Source organism: Syngnathus scovelli, chromosome 1, assembly GCF_024217435.2.
Source record: "Syngnathus scovelli strain Florida chromosome 1, RoL_Ssco_1.2, whole genome shotgun sequence".
Lineage (NCBI taxonomy): Eukaryota > Metazoa > Chordata > Actinopteri > Syngnathiformes > Syngnathidae > Syngnathus > Syngnathus scovelli.
In genome coordinates this window covers 23,247,632-23,266,623 of record NC_090847.1, presented here as the reverse complement: position 1 = coordinate 23,266,623, position 18,992 = coordinate 23,247,632, and the positions used below count along the sequence as shown (strand labels likewise).

At 45.9% G+C, this 18,992-nt stretch overlaps 2 protein-coding genes across 3 annotated transcripts in view; one reads left to right on the top strand and one right to left on the bottom strand.

Annotated features, from left to right (window-relative positions):
- The window catches only part of mrpl11 (mitochondrial ribosomal protein L11), a 31,267-nt gene continuing 12,275 nt past the window's right edge, over positions 1-18,992 (bottom strand). The window contains exons 3-6 of the mRNA XM_049739362.1: positions 2,339-2,434; positions 1,205-1,298; positions 434-593; positions 1-329 (exon numbers count right to left, since the gene is read on the bottom strand). Coding sequence (XP_049595319.1) covers positions 212-329; positions 434-593; positions 1,205-1,298; positions 2,339-2,434 — 468 coding nt within the window. The 3' untranslated portion in view covers positions 1-211. The remainder of the gene's footprint in view (positions 330-433; positions 594-1,204; positions 1,299-2,338; positions 2,435-18,992) is intronic.
- tmem265 (transmembrane protein 265) lies at positions 10,118-17,558 on the top strand. Of its 2 annotated transcripts, none has more exons than XM_049739361.2 (2): positions 10,118-10,598; positions 14,308-17,558. In XM_049739361.2, exon 2 carries the CDS (start codon positions 14,310-14,312, stop codon positions 15,357-15,359), a length of 1,050 nt encoding a protein of 349 aa, XP_049595318.1. In that variant the 5' UTR covers positions 10,118-10,598; positions 14,308-14,309; the 3' UTR covers positions 15,360-17,558. The 2 variants fall into 2 exon arrangements, with proteins under 2 accessions (XP_049595318.1, XP_049595317.1); XM_049739360.2 differs by having other exon boundaries at positions 10,118-10,604.

Sequence of the window (18,992 nt, the reverse complement as noted above, 5' to 3'; positions counted from 1 at the left end):
AAGAGTTGAATTTGATTTATTCAATACTGGCAAATGTATACAATGAGTATAAATATGAATGTCCTTGATAGCCAAGGACTAATATGTTCTTTGTCCTCAAGGGGGTGCTAGCATAAGGACGATGTGGGAAAAAAAGTATCCACCGGGGACAATGTTGTACCTTACGTGGCATGTAGATGTCAGTAATGAGCCGAAGCAAAGTGCTGATATTTTATCTCTTGCTGCTTTGTGTCGCTTCAGCCGCAGCCTCAGCCGCTGCCGCCGCCGCCTCTGCCTTCAATTTCTCCTCTCGCTGCTCCAAGAAATCTTTGTATTCATCAGCGGAGAGGCTGAACAAGTACGGGAGTTATGCAAGTGATGATCAAACTTTTGACTCTGTCAGTCTTGAAGTTTCTGGCACTGAACGTGTGTGATCAGTTGCTCCAACACTTACTCGTTGACCACCTTGATGCCCAGCGAGCGTGCCGAGCCCACGATGCTTTTGACCACGTTCTCTAGCGACGTGTTCCTCATCTTGAAGCACTCGTCTTCCGCTTTCACACGGGCAATCTCATACACGGCTCGCACAGACACCAAGCCTGCCGTTTCGTGCCCTTCAAAGGGAATGAAGATTGGATTATTTGCTTTTTATGTTAATGTTTTATTCATTATAGTGAAGAGATTCATCCGGTTAGGACAGGCAAAGCATTCGGTGTAAAAATTGCGCCAATCTTCATTGCGTGGTGACCACTGACAGGGAAAATCTCATTGAATGACTGCAGTAGCAGCATTCCACCAATAGAGGGTGCTAAAGACGATAAGACAGTCCCGAGAAGGAGCTTGAATACAGTACAATGGTGTTTTTGTACATGGAACCTGAAAAGAGTTGTGGTAGAAATATTAGTTTTTTTTCAACCCCAATAGAAATATTTTTTTTATTATAATTTATTCACCAATCACTGGTGGGTGTTGAACACCCACCCACCACAATAAATGGGGTTAAAAGTGTATTTCTCTGTTGCAGAATCTCCACAGGAGCCAGTGAGCATTGGTGTAGAGCTGGCTTTTAGAAATCAACATCTGAACGGAGACTGGAGAGCATTCTCTGGATTGGAAAGATGAGAGTCCATCAGAGCTGCCAGAGTTGTGAAAGCAATACCACTCGGGACGAGCTCAAACAGCAGCGTGTGGTGAAAAGGCACGAGGTAAGAGGCCGGCATCTCACCTGTCTTTCCGGCTCCTTTGGCAATGCCCGCGGCTTGCTTGAGGAAGTACGAGACGGTGGGCTGACCGATGTGAAGGTCATACGTCCTGTCAGGCTGCCGACACAGTGGCAGTGGTTAGTATATTTGAAGATTCTTCTTTGTATGGATTGCTCAAAACATATTAAAATAAAAAGCAAACTTGTTAATGACACTTTTCACAGTATTTCTTATCACCTGGCGGTCGAACTAATATAGCACAACAGGCAGGCTCATGCTGGGATTTAGACTTTTGGCTTTAACTTATTCCCTCATAGTGTTTTTTGTTGTTGTTGTACATGATAACATATGTGCCATCAAAAGCTATTTGTTTATTTGTGCTCATTCTTGGAAGTTTCACATCAGCAAAAAATATTCATGTCAAAATCACAAGCCAGCTTGACTCTTAACAACAAGCTAATTTTCTCTGCTTGTTGGTGTGAAACCAGTGTTTTTGGTGAAACCAAACCATATTCTACACTTGCTGACCCAAAAATAAAAATAGAAAAATGTTTTTTTCTGGTGAAAGAAGAGAGGCAACCGCTTATTTTTGTTAGGGCTGGTAATTAGATTGTCACGGAACTCAATATTCTGTGGGTTTTGAAAAATCAGTCTAAGTGCTGTAAAATGGCTGACAATCTGCTTTTAAAAAAAATCTACTGGCAAATGATCTTTTGCACTGAGTAAAATTGTGAGTACATGGAGACTTGAGAAACGCTGCAATAGCGCATTTGACATCGCCTGCAGGTGGCAGTGACGGGCTTTAAGTAGACGAGATACAGAAACTTGAGGTGGGAGGGTGTCAAGTCAAATAATGAGTGGTGACGTGATAAAGTGGGGGAGAGGGTGGTGGTGGTGGTGCTGGTGGTGTCAAAGAACAAACGCTTTTCAATCATTGCTACGTCTTGCTGGCACTTAATGCCGCTTGACTGCGCCTTCCTCCGGGTATTGCTTCATTAATGAATGCAAATGAAAAAAGGCTTACTTCTGCACCCGAATATGAATAATGGAAGCCCTCGCTAAATGTTCTTCAGCTGACAAATTAAGCCACGCCGCAGGTGGGCGGGGCGGGGCGGGAAGCGAAAGGAGGTCGAGTGGAGTTTGGAAGACACGCATACCTTCACGTTAATCTTAATTGGAAGAGGGATGCCATCCTTCATCTCCTTGGTCTTCTCGTTAAAGTCCTTGCAGAACTGCCCGATGGGGATTCCTCTCTGGGTGGGCAGAAAACAAAAAAAAAAAAGAAAATGCTTTGATATTTATGTCTGTCATTCGTTTAACATGACATTTCTTTAGGACAGTTGGGAGCTTCAAACAATCCCGAGGACTGTCAGGTTCCCACTCAAATATACGGCAGTTGGTTTTTGAAGGCTCATGGGGGGGATCGGGCGATATTCCCAAAAAAATGGTTGGTCATACGGTAAATTTATGCAGCTACTTGAGCTAGCGTTTTCTTTTCAATCCCCAAAGAGTTCATCGTGCATTCATTCATGTCAGACAGGCTAAGTAATACATTTGAAAAAGATTTGGAGCATTCCATCAAGACATTCATGATTTTGCTCGACCTACAACACGCTGCAATGTGTGTAGGAAAAGTGCACATTACGTGCGGGTTAAAATGGATGAGGGGGAGCCTGCATATCGCCCAAGTCTGCCCGAGGCTTCCATCACCCATCAATCACGACAGCACACACACACACAAACACACAAGTACCTGAGGAAATGTGCATATGACAGACTGCGTTTGCATATATGTCACCAGTCAAGTGTGTGTTTGTGTGTGTGTGTATGTGTGGCACTTTTATATTGCCTATAAGGCTCCTTGTTAAATTCACAGTGGAATCCACGTTCTCGAGTGTGTGTGTGTGTGTGTGCTGCGTTGTTTATGTGTGCGTCTGTCACTCGGTTGCGCTGGCGCCCACAGCCACACAAGGGCGGGTGATGAATGAGCCTCCCGTTCTGCCGCCCAAGCGCAGTGAAAGCAAAATGGATGGCTGACATTAAGTCAACATGTGAGCAGCGCGTGCGTGCGTGCGCGCACACGCGTCTCCCTCGCCACGAGCAGAAATTCAACAGGCGACGTCCAATAACGGATCTAATTATTACGGCTGCAATTTAAATTGGCCTTCACCCACGCGACACCCCATCTACCGGCCCGCCATCCGTCCCAACGCAGTGATTGAAACGTTCATTTCGGAGATGAGGGGAAAGGAATAAAAAAAAAAAAGTTTAATGGAGCCACCTTCCGACTCTAATCACGGATTTGATGAAAAGTCAGTCATCCCGAGGCGTTTGGCGATGACAGGGCGAAGGAGGCGTTCATTTGAGGTTAATGGGCTAGAAAGTGCTCTCAAGTCCACTAAAGGCTTCAGAAGCGCTTTATGAATGCTAATAATGGATCCATATCACCATTACTGATACTATAGGGGCAGAAGTGGCAAAAGTTATCCCATTTTTGTAAAATTACAAATGACTATGTTGCAAATGTCTGCTTTGACTTTGCAAAACCATTTCTGACATGTTTTGGACCAATCCAGCAAGTGACTCATAACGGATGCATGCACAACACTGCTTCATTTTCAGACATATGATGTTTGGGTCCAACAGTGCCTATTTATTTTCTCGAGTGTGCTGAGCCTGGAAAGTCACTTTGATTACTTCGCTGTCAACACTGCAACATGTTTCTTTGGCGATGTACCTTGAAACATTTCCAATGTCAAATATGAGCCAGGTTGGGAAGGTTACCCTCCTTTTTTCAAGTCAACATGATTATTTCCATCCCAATATTTTGCACTAATAAAAATGAAATCATGACATCCCCCAGAGGCCTTGTTTGTTTCTACCTAGCAATCCCTGCTGTGCTTATTAACCAAATTCCCCCGTCAACTTGACTACCTTGTGCATGTGCCCTTCCCTCTCTCCCTCCCTCTGCATGCCATAAAACAACATCACTTGAGTAAACAACAATGAGGGGGAGGGTGCACGTCTAATTAGAAAAGATTCATATAAAGACGGTGACGCCGCGCATATGAATCCAAGGAAGCATCGTCTGACTCAATCGGTGCCAGTCGCCCGTCAGTCATTATGTGCGCCTGGCGTCATCTAATGATCTTCACGCCTCCTTTTCATGTCGGACAAAGCCAAGAAAAAGTCCTCGGCCCTGACCGGCTGAGCTGGAGATAATAGCCCTGTGTTTGTGGATGCGCTTAAGCGCGGACAAAAGAACGCCGCTGCTGAACAAAGACGGAGAAAACGACTCGCTCAACAAAAGTCGAGGCTGCAGAAACAGTAAGCAGAGCCGTGCATGTGCCGATTAGCGCACACGTGAAGCTTTCGAGTACAGTACTCACGAGTTGACAGAAGTACAACAAACGTACTCTTGTACTTTAGTGAGAATAAAGTCTGACTGAAATATACTTATGCGTGAAAGGGCAAAATTAAAAACACTATATTACTGTCAACGCTAAAGGCCATCTGAGAAACCATCGCTCAAGTGAAGTACAGATACTTCAGGAGTGACAAAAATGTGTCCGCCATATTGAACGTGCTACGTGAAGATCTATAAATTGGGCAATACTAATACGAAGACCGCAATTTGATTGTTGGATTACCACTTGTCTTTTAATATTTCATATTAATTCCTTCAGTTGATATATGTTTATATTTGACATGCTGCACATGTCCGCACTGCAGCGGAGGCCGCTTTCAATCCCAGCCGTCCGTCGCTGATGTGGACTCGTCTAAATGTTAGCGCCCCGTACTTGCCGTGAGCTTCCCATGAAGATATTCACCAGAGACTGACTGGCGGTAATAGTTTAATTAAGTAGTTGAGCCGCTGATGATGACAACACGCGCTACAATTATTATGGCCTGCGGCTGACGATGGAAAAGCGTAACTGCGATGATGGGGAGGGAAAAAAAGGGAGCTATGTTGCAAGCGTGGTAGCAGATGGCAAGCGTGTCAAGAAAGTCCGCTTCAAGCTTCATTCATGCACTTCTTGTCGCATTTATTGAAGTGGCAAAAGCAGCGATGGCCAAATGGCTAACTCGGCTCACCGCGCTCGAGCATCTAATCATCCCGCAGCTCCAGCTGCTGGATAAATCCTCTCCGCATGACTGACCGGAGGGAACGGCGTGATCTCTGAGAGAAAAATGGCTGTGACCAATCAGGGGAAGCGAAGTCTCGCACAATGGCAGCTTGACAAGGACAACAAGGTTTGGGCCACGCGTCTTGAAAAGGACCTTGGGGATGGCGCTAGCGCTCGGATTTAACTTCAACCTCATAAAGATGTTCCTCGCCATTAAATGCGGCGGCAGCACTGTTGCGTAATTGCCGTGCCATGTGTTTGGGAGCCTCGCGGGCCAGGCTTTTGTTTCGGGCAATTACGGGGACAATTAGACATTTGCCATTACAATCGGAAACGGGGCCTATTCGATTGGACTTTTCCGGCAAATTCTTTGCAATCTTCTCTTGACATTTCCCTGGTGGACTTTTGTGTGAGAATGGAATATAAAGTAAGTCAAAGCACATTTTACAAGCACCATCTGTCTGTCTGTGATTTACAGGCAATTAGCAATACATTTTGGCTGGTACAGATTTTTGGGGCAATTTATTCTTATGGGTTTTGAATTTTGGTGAGTCCGATTTGTGGTGCCACCTTGTGGCGTAACATGCCGGGTAAGGGCTTTTTTTTTGCTTTTGTGACAACTCAAAAGAACAAAAACAAGACTTTTAAAAGGGTGGCAAACTAATCAATTGTTTACAGATGTAAAATTAAGAAATGGGTCATGAAGTGAGTCATTGCATTGCTTGAGCTAAATGCCAGCTCCTTTTTTTACACGCGTTTGTTCATCATCTTTTCTCAAGATCGCCACACACTTTCTACTACGACACATAAAAATACTACATGATCTCATTGATGCCTAATTTCTCCCCTTCATAATTTACGTGACGAGCTGACATTCATCGTTTAATCTTTATTTTCTGCTCATAAATTGGAAATGACGTACTGGTGAGCGTCCATGGCAGAACGTCGCTGAATAGAAACGTACAAGGCCGTCAATGAGTTCCCACGTAGGAGAGAGAATATAGAATAATTCAAGTATTGCGTTGCTTCCCAGGTGTGTTGAAATAGCAGTTGCTTGGCGGGTTATAAGTTTGTAAAACATCCATGCTAATTTCCAATCCTCCTGTCTGTGGTGTTTTGCATGACATGTTAGCAGACTTATTATTATGTGATTTATTTGAATATTTTTTTGTATGGACCCGTAAAAAAGTAGAGCTTAAAAATTGGCACTATAGTTGGGGTTGACTGTACTTGATTGGACCATGGGGCAAATTCTCTGCAGTCTTTTCTTGACACTTCCTCGGGTGTTAATGTGATTGGCCTTTCAGCTTCAGGAAGCCTTTTTAACAAGACGACGCACTCAAGTGGCGCAGCGCTTGGACAAGTGGGGGGGCTGGGGGGGGTGGACTGTGGGGGGTGACCCGAGAGGAACCGCTGAGGTGGGGCCAAGTTGCCGTCGCGTGTAAACATTTGAACAATTAACGGCCGTTTGTTTAAGCAAGCTGAACTGCGGGGCTGTGGCGAGGAAGAGGGGGGGGTGGGGGCTCGTCAACGAGCTAGGGTATGTTTATGCATGAAGGCCGCCGCCTCATTTCGAGCTGACAGGACTATCCGTTGAAGAATGGATGCAAGTGTATATTATTAAGCTGGCGGGGAAAGCTGACGAAGGGGAAACGTTCACCTCGCGCGGTCGCAGGTGTGTTGGCATGGCAGCCAAGTGAGCGGCAACAGAAATTGTCTGAGAGATGGCTGGAGATGGCAAGGAGACAGCAGAGAATAGGTCAGGGCATGTATTGTGCTTATGGATGCGTGGCAAACATGGAGATAAAGGGCACGCGCGTGGAGAAGAGCCTCCGGGCGGGATTAATTACCCCTGGCAGACGGGGACGGGGGAATAATTGCCGTGTGTAAGCGACATGGAGCGTTAGGGAGGCTGCCACCTTAAAGGACTCCAGATCTTGGTGGGAGGCCAGGGTCATTAAACCCCTCTGAGGGAAACACTCATTCATTACCTTCATTAACTTGTACATTTAATCTGCCTCGCACTCTGAGTTTTATCCTGTGGTGAGGGGTCATGGACAGCAAGGCTGGCCTAAATAATATTACCAGCACTGACTTTTACTTCCAGAAATTGATGCTATTGGTGTGTCGCCACGTAGCTTTTTTTTCTTTTTCAAAACACATAGTATTCATTTTTTGAAAATTGCTGTTGAAGATAGCTCGAGGGCCTACCTGACTCAAACTATCATAGAAACGGAACTATTTTCTGTTCCACATTTGTCCTCACAGGACCAGAATGCTGGCACTTGATGACGTCAGCATTTTCTTTCCTCTGATTTGTTGGTCAGAGCAATGTTCAGCAAACAAAACATCTGTAGCAACACAAACACAATACATTTAATAATAAGCACCCCTGGTGCCGAAGATGTTTTCTAGTATTCTTTTATATCAATAGATAAAAACTGATTGTGAACTGCTCCATATGATGCGTGATCATTAAATAGCATCTTTTTGCATGGTATAATTGGGGCATGATGTTGCTGCGTTTAAGAGATGGCTAAAGTCCATGCTGAATGCCCAGGTAGCAAATGCGCCACTGGTATATTGCAATCAGACGTTGCCAGAGCATCATCCCGCTGATTAGCTTTCATGCTATGCGCGTACTGCCAACTGGAAAGGAACAACAGAGGGCGGCGCACGAAGCACAAAAATAAATCCAGTTCACTCTGGACATGCTTTTTTACCCAATTTTCTACCCCTGGAATTGGCAGTTCTGTATCCAAAAACAGTCTCACCGCCAGGCTGCACTCAAGTGTGATAAAGCTGGTGAACAGGTAAGCAGATGGAGAGCAAACCCTGTGACAAATTTTTCAAGCCGCCCAAAAAAACAAAAAAATAAAGACTGAACACAGTTGGTTATTTACGTAGGAAACAAAGTTACATAAAAGCCAACCCTAGTAGGTTGAAGCGTCTCGGCCAAGAAGACGCAGAAGAATGTTCTGTTTGGCATTTGTTTTTTTCAAAATGGATGGCATGGTGCACCTAAATATTTCATTTTCGACTCCATTAGGTCTCCCACACAGTGTTGTGCTTCTGGCCAACTCACATGATTAATCATGTGTTCAGGCTGTAGTGCCAAGCAGCTTGAACGACTGTTAGCTGAAGTTCAACGGAAAAAAAAAACACCAGTAAAAAGCCAAACCACAAGTTTTATTTAAAGTCTCATAATATCACAAGATATGCTAGACGTTAGCCCATATACCTTCATATTATATGTTAGCTTTCAGCTAGCGCATTTGAGGCAAAGTTATGTGTTTATTTCTTGTCGACGACATATAATTATTCCTGCCCATTATCCCACTCACTGCCTTGCTTGACGGAGACCAAGTTTGAAGGCGTGACCTTCAACCGCACCCACGGGGGCGGAAAATGGGGAATCGGCGTCAATGCACAGAAGCGGAGAAACAAAAGACGCTCACAATCACAAATGCGAGGAATGGAAGGGGCGCGTCTGCAAGCCAGCGGCGAAGATTGTTGCTGAATGTGACAAGAAGGATGAGTCACCGTCCCCTTTTCACACCGGTCTGATTAAAGGTCACTCTGAAAGCAAGCCCAGCACACTTAAAGTGTTGTGCTGTTACTCTTAAGTGCAAAGTGCCTGCAGATGAGACCATGGGGCCCTGCGGACACAGCAAAGCTATGAAATCCAAGAGGGAGACCCATCAACAAGAGGGCAAAGACCAGAGGGAGTTAGTTTGGGGAGCAAAGGGTTTAGGGGGGGACATTGTGACTGTTTGATGGAGAGACATTATGATTCCTGAGAACTTCCCAGGCAGCCAAACTGCTTCAGGGGAAAACATTCTGAGCTGGCGTGTGATGCTAGCAGCACAACACACGGCGGCGTGTTAAGTGGAGCTCCAGTCTCAATTTTTAAGCAATCTTTTATGGGTCTAGTCGGGATTTAAAGTTGCACACAAGTCAAAGCTACTGTGGAAGCGTGCAACGAGCAGGCTGCAGCGCTACAAACCAAGAAGACAGCTTGTAGTGAGTGAGAGGAGCCACTCTAATTAAACTTGTATCATCTGCCTGCTGCTCCAAATGAGTCTACGAGCGACGAGCATCTCTCGCTCCACTTCCTCGCCCGCCTCATTTGAAGATGGGGACGCCTGCTCCTTGACAATGCAACTAATCTACACAAAAGAAAGGGAGGGGGGGAGGAGAATGATTGAAAATGCACGGCGCCTGAAACATGAGGAGAAAAAAAAAATAAATTGTGGCTACAATATAGATTAAAACGTGCACAAAATGCCAATTTGGGGCCATGAAATACTCATTTGCGGACACAGAGTAGCCTAAGGTGCACTTGAAAATCGACTGAATCTCAAGTCACGCTTTCTTCCACTATGAGTCATTCAAACTCGTGCTTGAAACTCTTCAACTGAACGGCTGATTTTTAGTAAACCCTACCCGTGTTTTTTTTCTTTTCTGATAAGAGTCTATCGTTTCATTCCACTTGCTCAAGATGACCTGAAAACGGCTGGCAGTGAATAAATCAAAGGCAACTAGCGTTTGGCTCGAGATGTGTAAATGTGATTCTAATGTCAGTGCCTGGCCATGCATGGAGCCCATCACATCATTACAATAAACACTCCAACAGCTTTCCACACGCCCCTTCCGTGTCAACATCCCACAGCTGAGCTCTGAGCGGGAGGGGGAAGCTCGGGTGGGAGGTCCTCCGTGGAGCACGTAACCCGCTTACAAATGAACATCGTGCCGGGGCCAAACTCACACGCTCTGCACGCCACTTTCTTTCAGACCCCCCCCCCCCTCTTTTTTTTTTGTGGGAGGCGTTGCGCATCACCGCCGAGCCAGCCGCGGCTGCGCTCCCTTTCTCCATTCCTTCCTTCTTTCTGCTCCACTTTGACGCACATCTCTCGGCGGCTGTGCGCGGCATCGCTGCCCAACTTGGCCAAGCGACACTGCGGCGTGGTGATCGGATCAGTCTCCTACTGGATCCCTCACAAAGCCATCTGCCATGCCGGATCTGCATCGGGGGAGCTGCTCCTCTTCCTCTTCTTGTTGTTATAATAAACTCCGCTCGCTTGTGGCACAACCTCACCGCCAGGCTCGACAGGCAGCCCGGACCGTGAGCCTCCATCAGCGGGCTTATCAGCGGCAATAAAAAAGAGGGAAAAGGCAGTTTATTGGTCACAGACAGCGCCTCTGCTCTCCGGACGGGCCGCCGCCGCCGCGCGCTGCTGTAAATCAAGCCCGGAGCATTGGAGGGAGCACCCGGGTGCAAAGACGAATGGTTCGGGTAACTCAATCTTTTTCCACTTTACTACCAGCCGCGCACGTCCGTGTTCTGCTAATAGCTTGGTTGCTTATGAAACAGTTGCCATTAGTAGATTGTTCAATTGGTGATTTGAAGGATGGGGAAAAAGAAATTGTGAGCGCTACAAACACCTCCCCGAGGGACGCTACCTGCGAAGTCAACAGATGTTTTGTACTCGTGTGCACCAGGCTGATGAAAAAATGTCTCAAAGATTATCCTCTTGCTTGTGCCACAAAATACTTTGCCATCATGACACACATTGTCCTAGATATTGAAAAACTATTTGGCAGTCTGTATGTGATACCCATCGTTTGATTACGCTGGTTTTATGCTATAAGCATCACTGACCTCAAACGCCCCTATAGTGAACCTCTGCAAAGGTATGAGCAAAGTACTAATTTCATCCAAATAAAGCTCCTCAATTCACTTAACCATAATTTCTTGACACCAGGGTGCCACAAGATGGCACAAAATTAATACTCGACTTGAAACTACTCGACTGACTGGAGCGTCCCAGAGCACCAAGTTGTCACATGATTTCCCCTAAACGCTACGTTTGTAAATTAGATGATGCCTCAAAAATAATACTATTGTCAAAATGTAATGCCTCAACTCACTTCAACACAGTTCCTTGGTACCGTAATGCCACAAGATTGTGCCAAAGCAAACTTTTGTCCGAACGAAGCTCCTCAATCCATTTGAACATTTTTCCACAACGTAAAATGCCGCAGAAGCAGCGATTCTACCAAAATGAAACTCATTCTTGGGCACAAAGCTGCCACGGGATTCAACATTTTTTGACAAAAAACAAAAAACTGTTGGCTAACGCTGGCAATTGTTGTGACCTTGAACAAATACTGACGAAAAATCAACTCGCTACTTTTGCAGACGGGCATACCTTCACTAAAATAAAAGCAAATGAAACATGAATAGCCAATTTGAGTTGTTGACTCACTCAAAACTTAGACTGGCAGCTTTTGCAACGATAATGCAAGAACAATCTGTGGCTTAATCATTTCAACTTTTCATGCTGTTATGAATCAGCGCCATAAAAAACAATAACAAAATTGCTGAATGGAACCAAAAATGTAGTAAAACACAGAGAAATGTCTTTTTTGTGGCGCTAAGAGAAAAGATCAACATGAGCCCAATAATGAGCCGTCACCACACACCTGCCTACACGCCATTACTCATGCTTAAAGCGAAATTGGTTGCCTCACCTTGTCAACGGCGCTGTCACCAAGCAGACAAGAAGGAGGGAGTGCTCGTGATGAATTGGCCGGTGATTGATGAGCGCGGCGGACAGGTGGGCTATGGGCGCGCCGCCCCGCTCACAACAAAACGAAATGCACAACACAAACAGTCTAGTGGGAGATTTCCCCTCTACGTTATTGGCGGAATAGCTAAAGAGGTGGCGCGACAACAGAAAACATCAAACCTCCGCCTGCCATCTTGCAGATGATCTGGTTTGCTCGCCCACAGGGCGACATTTCAAATTCATCCAATTTGAGGCTGCTGATAATCAACTTTAAGAGTGTGATGAAACAAAAGGGCTCGGAGACAATCAGATATGAGGAAAGCGCCGATGTGATCAGCGCCTGTCCACACCGGGAGCAGATTAAGCGCTTCTTCTGGCTTTGATTCACACAACTCCCCCCCAAAAAATCTGTGATATATTCCAACGCCGCCTGTGATGAATATATTCGCATTCATCCGCTCCAAGCTGAAGAGGCGCCTTCATTTAAGAGCGTGGAAGTCACTTTCTATCTGTGTTGGTGTCTTCTTAGCCCACCCCCCTCTCCCTTGGAGATTATTTATGAACTATTAACATTATGCAGTAACACTTTATTAGGCAAAAAGCCAAGAGGCCTATTAATCTTTTACTTGGAGTCATATGCTAATTTTCATCCTCGTACGCAGAGGATCTCCGAGCTCCTTTTTTAACTCGGCAGAGTTTCTCGGTTATCTTCAATGTGTCAGATGGCGCAGAGGAGACACTAAAGGCCCTTTTTACTATTTCGGGGAGGAGGGTGGGAGCATCCACCACAGGAAAAATATTAATGCAGTGAAACTCCACCCTATTGTAGTTGACCATTAATGCCCTCAATATAGTAAGCCCAAAAAATCTTGATTGGGGCATCATTAAGTAATAAATTCCCCATTCTCTGTTAGAATGCAAGGTGTCTAAACTTGTCCGACTTTCAATATGTTGACATGACTCTCCCTTATATTAGACGTGACAAGTTGAAATTCACAACCACCTTCTGCTTCAAACCTGTGCGGATCTCAGCAGTGTAACGCCGCCATCTACAGGGATCTGTCATCATTACAGCAGTTTATAAAGCTGGATTTTTTTCAGAAAAGCCGGTCAGGTAAAAACCTTCGCCCAACAACCCGTTGAAAAATATACTACCTAGAAACATACATACCATCCAATAACAAAGAGGAATTCACTATTTCATTGGTGATTTTGTGAACAACAGTAGTGCTTTGGCGCCTTTGGAGTGATTTGAGGAGCTTCATTTAGGCAAGTGTTCATTTGCTGCCCTCTTGTGTCATCTATTGGCAAATACAATTCAGTGTAAACCTTTTTTGAGGAGGGAACCATTTACTCACAGATTGCAGTCAGAATTTTTGTGGCGTTCGATGTATTTTTAAAAAAGTGTGCTTAAATAATCATTTAAAGATTTTTGTCCCTATTGCAGTGCATGTTAGCGTCCCCATTCGCAGCTAACTCTTCACTATTATAATCACATCGATCAGCATGAAGGGTTACACCCTCAGGGACAGCTATGATAAAGACGCGTGGGACATATTTCACTAAATCCAATGATCGTTGCGCATTCCACAATCAATAGTGAGGTTTATTCCGCGCCTGACTTACGAGTCACGGCGTGTTCGCTAAGTACAGAAAAGTAATTTGACGCTGTTCGTTCGGAACGAGGAGGACTTTAACAGTGTTGGCAAAAAGTAATCACATTCTGTACAGACACTTGGAAAAAAGCAGTCGTCAGAAAAACAAATATTCAAGTAAAGAGCAAATATAAGTACAGTAACGATAGATTTTTACGTGGTTCCTACCCACCTTCGGCAATATATGAGAAGAAACGAGCGAGCTAACAGAATCAACGACGCAGACGGAGCCGAGTGAATCAATTATGAATACACCGAGAGCGAATTGCGAGTGAAAGTGACTGGTCGGAATGTCCCAGAGAGGAAGCAACGAAAGGAAGGGCATTTGTGAAAATTAACCGACTTCACAGCAGGAAACTCTGGCCAAAGATAAAAAGCGCTCACTGAGCCAAGACAACATTGCTAGCCATAGCAACAAGCAGATGAGACCCTCTTTAGTGGGCGACGCAAAAACAATGGCCTTCAGATAGCAAACAGGCCATGTCGAGTCAAGATATTGGAGGGTAAAGATTCTGTACATCTTCAGATGAATGTCTCAAGAGTGAAAACCAAATAAGGGAAGAAGCCATTTTGCTATGCTGGTCCATCGGTCTGGAATAAACTCCATGTGTGTGTGTGGAGGAAGTCTGGGAGGAAATCTGGGAGTCGATGCCTTTGGACTGTGGAATGTAGCCCATCGAAAAAACGGCATGACTGAGAAACAAGCCAACGGTCGCAAACGACAGCCTAAATCTTGATCTGAACTAAAATGAGCTTCACCGTGTCTTTCCAGGCATGGTGCCCACACCCCAGGTGTGCGTCTCCACCCTGGTCACAGTGAGCACGATGGCGGTGGTGGACCTCTATCTGCTGGAGCAAAGCATGCTGGGAGCTCGCGGGCTGCCGGGGCCCAGTGTGTGGCAGTGCGTGGCCGTGTTGTTGGGCGACGCGGGCTTCCTGATGGCGCTGCGCTTCGTGTCGGCCGGGGTGGTGTCGGAGGCGCGGTCCCCCCGCCGCGGCTTCGCCAACGCTCTGTGGTTCTTGTTCCTGTCGCTGCTGCAGCTCAAGCTCTTCTTCGTCTGCCACAACTACAGGCAGGAGCGCCGGCCGCCCGACCCGCTCGCCAGGAAGGTCCTGACGCTCCTGCTGTCCATCTGCCTGCCGTCCCTCTTCCTGATCCTGACGGGCGCTGACTACATGACGCCGCAGCGCAGGAAGCAGGAGGTGCGAGGTCGCCTCCTGTGGGTGGTGGTGGATCTGCTGGACGTGTTGGATCTGCAAGCCGGGCTGTGGGAGGCCCACGTAGGGTCGGCGGGCCCCGACCAACGGCTGCCCATCTGGGCCGAGGGCTTGGTTTTCTTTTACTGCTACGCCCTGCTGCTTTTGCTACCGTGCGTGGCGCTCACGGAACTGGGGGCCACCAGCCTGCCGGGACAGAGAGGGCCCCGCAAGGAGGCTTTGTACCCTTGGCTTAGCCTGGTCACCATCAATGTTTTCACTCTGGGCCTGAGGGGCGCTGGCATGCTGTGGTACAGGGACCCCCGGGTCTCCACCGTGTTCCTGGGCAAAAACATGTTGGCGTTGGCGGTGAAGCTGAGCTCGGCCTGGGAGCGCCACAAGCAGGAGCGCGGGCCCGGCGGGGGCGGGGCGGCGACCGGAAGTCAAACCGAAGAATCCACGCTGCCCAGTCAGGGCTCGGAGCAGGTAGAGGGCCAGTCTCAAAGCAAAACTTCCTCGGCTCAGTTTCACACGCTGTCTCGCTCGCAAAGCCACGCGCTCTCCCAACTGAGCCCGGGACACACAGAGTCACCCTTGGCACCATCTTTCATCTCCCATGAACTTTAGATGCACTCCCACATACACGCGCACAAATGTACAGTGTGCATAATCTATGCACAGATGTGGCCAAAACGCCGACAAGCCAAACAGACGGCCACGATGGATGTGACGCTTGGATTTATGCACACTTGGAGCACCGTGTTCGTTTGTGGACGTAAACAGTGAATCGACTTTAAACCAGGTCGTTCAAGAATGAACGTCTATGTCTCCTCGTGCTCGTTCCTCTGCAAATTACCGCTGTTGGGCGGAAACCTTGTCGGTCCAAATGTTGTTTTGAAGGGAAGAACCGTCAAGAACCTTCTTGTCTGGTCAGGGGTCGTAACGCACGGCTTAGTTTAGTCATGTGAGGATTCGGCCCGACAGCGATGGTATTTTTAGCCTAATAGCATAATTGTCTAAGACTTTCCCCCCCCCCAATGTTTTCAGAAAACTAGAATAAAGCAAACAAGTTCATAAAACAAGAAGACCCCAATTGTTTGATTAATTACGATCAACTGGATGAACCTACGCTGAAAAAACAAAAACATTTTAACAAGCACATTGATCATTTTTATCGATGCAGGTTAAGTTCAAAATGGCAATTATGCTATTAAGCTAACGCTAACGATTTTCTGTGTGTCTTGGTTTTCTAACTTTTAATGCTTTTTAAACTGTTGGGTATTTGCAGTCAAAGTACGTAATTGTGCAGGCAAAGGAACGTCCACCGCAATTAACTTATTTGTCCAGCTAAAAATCACATTCTATTATGTCTCGTTGCTGAGGAAAAAAAAAAGTGTGTTTTGCTAAATCACTTTGTATTGTTCGAATTAAGAAAGAAAATGAACGTCTTTGGGGAAACGGCAGAATGATCTCTTTTTTATTTCAGTCGCCGAGTGGGATGGAGCGTCAGCTTGTTTGATTGATCTGTCGGCTAACTACCACGGTGCAGAAATAATTTAAGGCCTCTCTTCTCATGCCGTCCACGCAAAAGGACTGTTTAGAATCGCTCACAAAATGAGCTCGCTTGCCATATTTATATTTTTGTTTTTCTTGCAAGTCGGTTCCACTGATTGGCCAGTGCTTATTAGCAATGCGGTCATTAGGAATTCATCAATCGTTCTCACCTATGTCGGATTAGACTTCCCAATTATCTTTTCACGAAATATGACAAGGCGAAATTCACCACCTAATCTCTTATTATAATTATTATATTATCAGTCACTCACGGGTGTTCACTATTGGCATAATATGACTAATTTGCGGGGTTGTCATTTTTGGAAGCATTATGGCCTACAGCAGTAGAGCGGATGGGGAAAATCGACGGCGGTTACCAAGGCCAGACCGTGGTCAGCTCTACGCCTTGAGGACCGAATGAAATCTGACAAAAATAAAATGCTTCATCATGCTCGCCTTGGCACATTGTGGCGCATGCTGCAGGCACATATCTGCGAGTATTGGCAACCTGTCAGCTCCACACAAAAAGGAGGCACTTGAAATAATTCAAGGCCAATAGAACCTTCAAGACCAATAAGGGCCTACTTACTTGCACTTCCTGAGCTCTATTAAAGCTCAATCAGAGTCCATTCGGTGGCACACAAACACACACAGGGTCACAAACGATGGCAAGCATATGAAACAGACATGATGAACACACAAAGAGAGCCCGAAACACAAATGGACACACATAAGCATCCCAGCCAAGATGTAAACACAGGGAAAAAGCCGCTTTTATTTCCCCGGCGGAATGTCGCGCTAACAAAAAGCCGACATTCATCACAATTATGGCGGCGAATCCTTTCGGAATGCTCAAGTGTGCTCTCGCCTTTAGGCGAAAGGCTGCAGACTAAAGTCTTGACGCCATCATGTCAAGTGCAGACCCGAGTGCACTGCCGGCACCTCTTTGAGCCTCCCATTAGGATCAAGTGGGGCCATTTATCACAATATGGGCACTCTTTGTCTCACCGCTTGCTTTACAAGCCACGCTCATAGCACATACTTAGAACACACGGGTATCCATGGTGGGAATTTCTTTTGTTTCAGAGGCAGGGGCGGAGCCTGAACTTTTTCACTGGGGTGACACAAGGACTCACGAAAGGGCAGCAGTAAGATGACATTCACACACGCGAGGGCGCCAATTGTGTTCATCAACAGCATCCAAGTGGAGTCAATCTTGTTTGTGTCAGCAAGCTCGCTCTCCATTTCAATAAATTTGAATTCCATGCGTTCCCTCTTGGGTACCTTTGCGCTTTTCTCCTCCACACAAGCCGAGCAGCCACTTTTTCCCCGAATCGGTCGCGCCTGCTAACCTCTGGATACACTTTTCAGTGTTTTGTCTCAGCTCCCTGTAGACTCACACTTTGAGTCCCTTTGTGCTCCCTTTTCTTTCCCAGACGCTTTTCTTCATAGTCTGTGCTAATTTCAGTCTAGCCTGTAATTGCTCTCCAGAGCCAAAATGGACTTTTTTGTCTCCCGCTGCTCAACATCATTTCCTTCAGTTATTTGAATTTGGTGGATGTACTTCCTTCCACCTCCAAACTTAACGCGTAGAACATGTTTGCCCTTCGATATAACGCAAAAAAAAATATTTTGTGCGGCCGCACATTCGCATTTCCCTGACGATGCAGCGAGAGCCGTCTTGGGGCGCTCGCCCACATTTAAGCGACAGACTGGCAGCTAAATCTTTCATCACAGCTCACCATGTCAACGCTGCGGCTTGAGGAGACGACTTCAAAGTCGGTGGGAACCGATGCAAACGGCTCGGACACCAAAATTCCTACAAGCAGTCAGCAAACCCACTTGACAACAGACAGCGACAGTGCTACTTGGATTTCCAAATTGAATTCATCCCGTGAAAAATACATGATGTCCCTGTATCAAATCAATTTGTTCCATTCAAATTGTTTGAAATACTATTAATAACTTCCAGACTCACATATTACCCTCACAAATATGATTGAGTTCGTCAATAACGAAAAAAATCGCCTTGTGTTTTATTCGAACATAAAAATTCTTATACAAGCCACAACAACTGTATTGTTGAACCTTTTACTCACGATCAAAAAAAAGTTTACTCATAAAAATTTGCGGTAATACTCTTGGTCTCATGCTGCATTCAAAGGCAGTTTCAGCAATTGGCACCGTGAAGGTTATGTAGCGCTTGTGTTAACAATGGGAAATGAAGCGCACCTCCACCTCACCAGGGCAAATGAACGAGGACATTGTGTGGAACGAAAGCAAAATCAACTTCAACCTTCATTTGGCCCATTTGGCTTTGAGAATGGAGGCTGACGTAAACAGACAGGTGGCGTTTGTGTCTCGAGTGAAGAAACTGTGAAGGGATTTGTGGCACCTACCTGCGCAAAGGAGACCAGAAGAAGAATGGCAGAAGCAAGGCGAGACCACCGGAATAAGAATGTCGGGAAAGCCACATAGGTGGCCTTGTATATTTTATTAATTTAAAAAATGCATTAAATAATTGTGGACCCTCAAGGGAACATTAAATAGTTTATTTTTTATGTTGCTTCTCTCTATCGCATGGCCATTATTCTATTTGTTCCCATAGAGGGGAGCAAATATATGCATGAATATACATATATGTATGAATATTGTTGTCTGCCTGGTCGGTATGTTTTAAGTAGCAGCTGTTTCAACGTTTAAAAT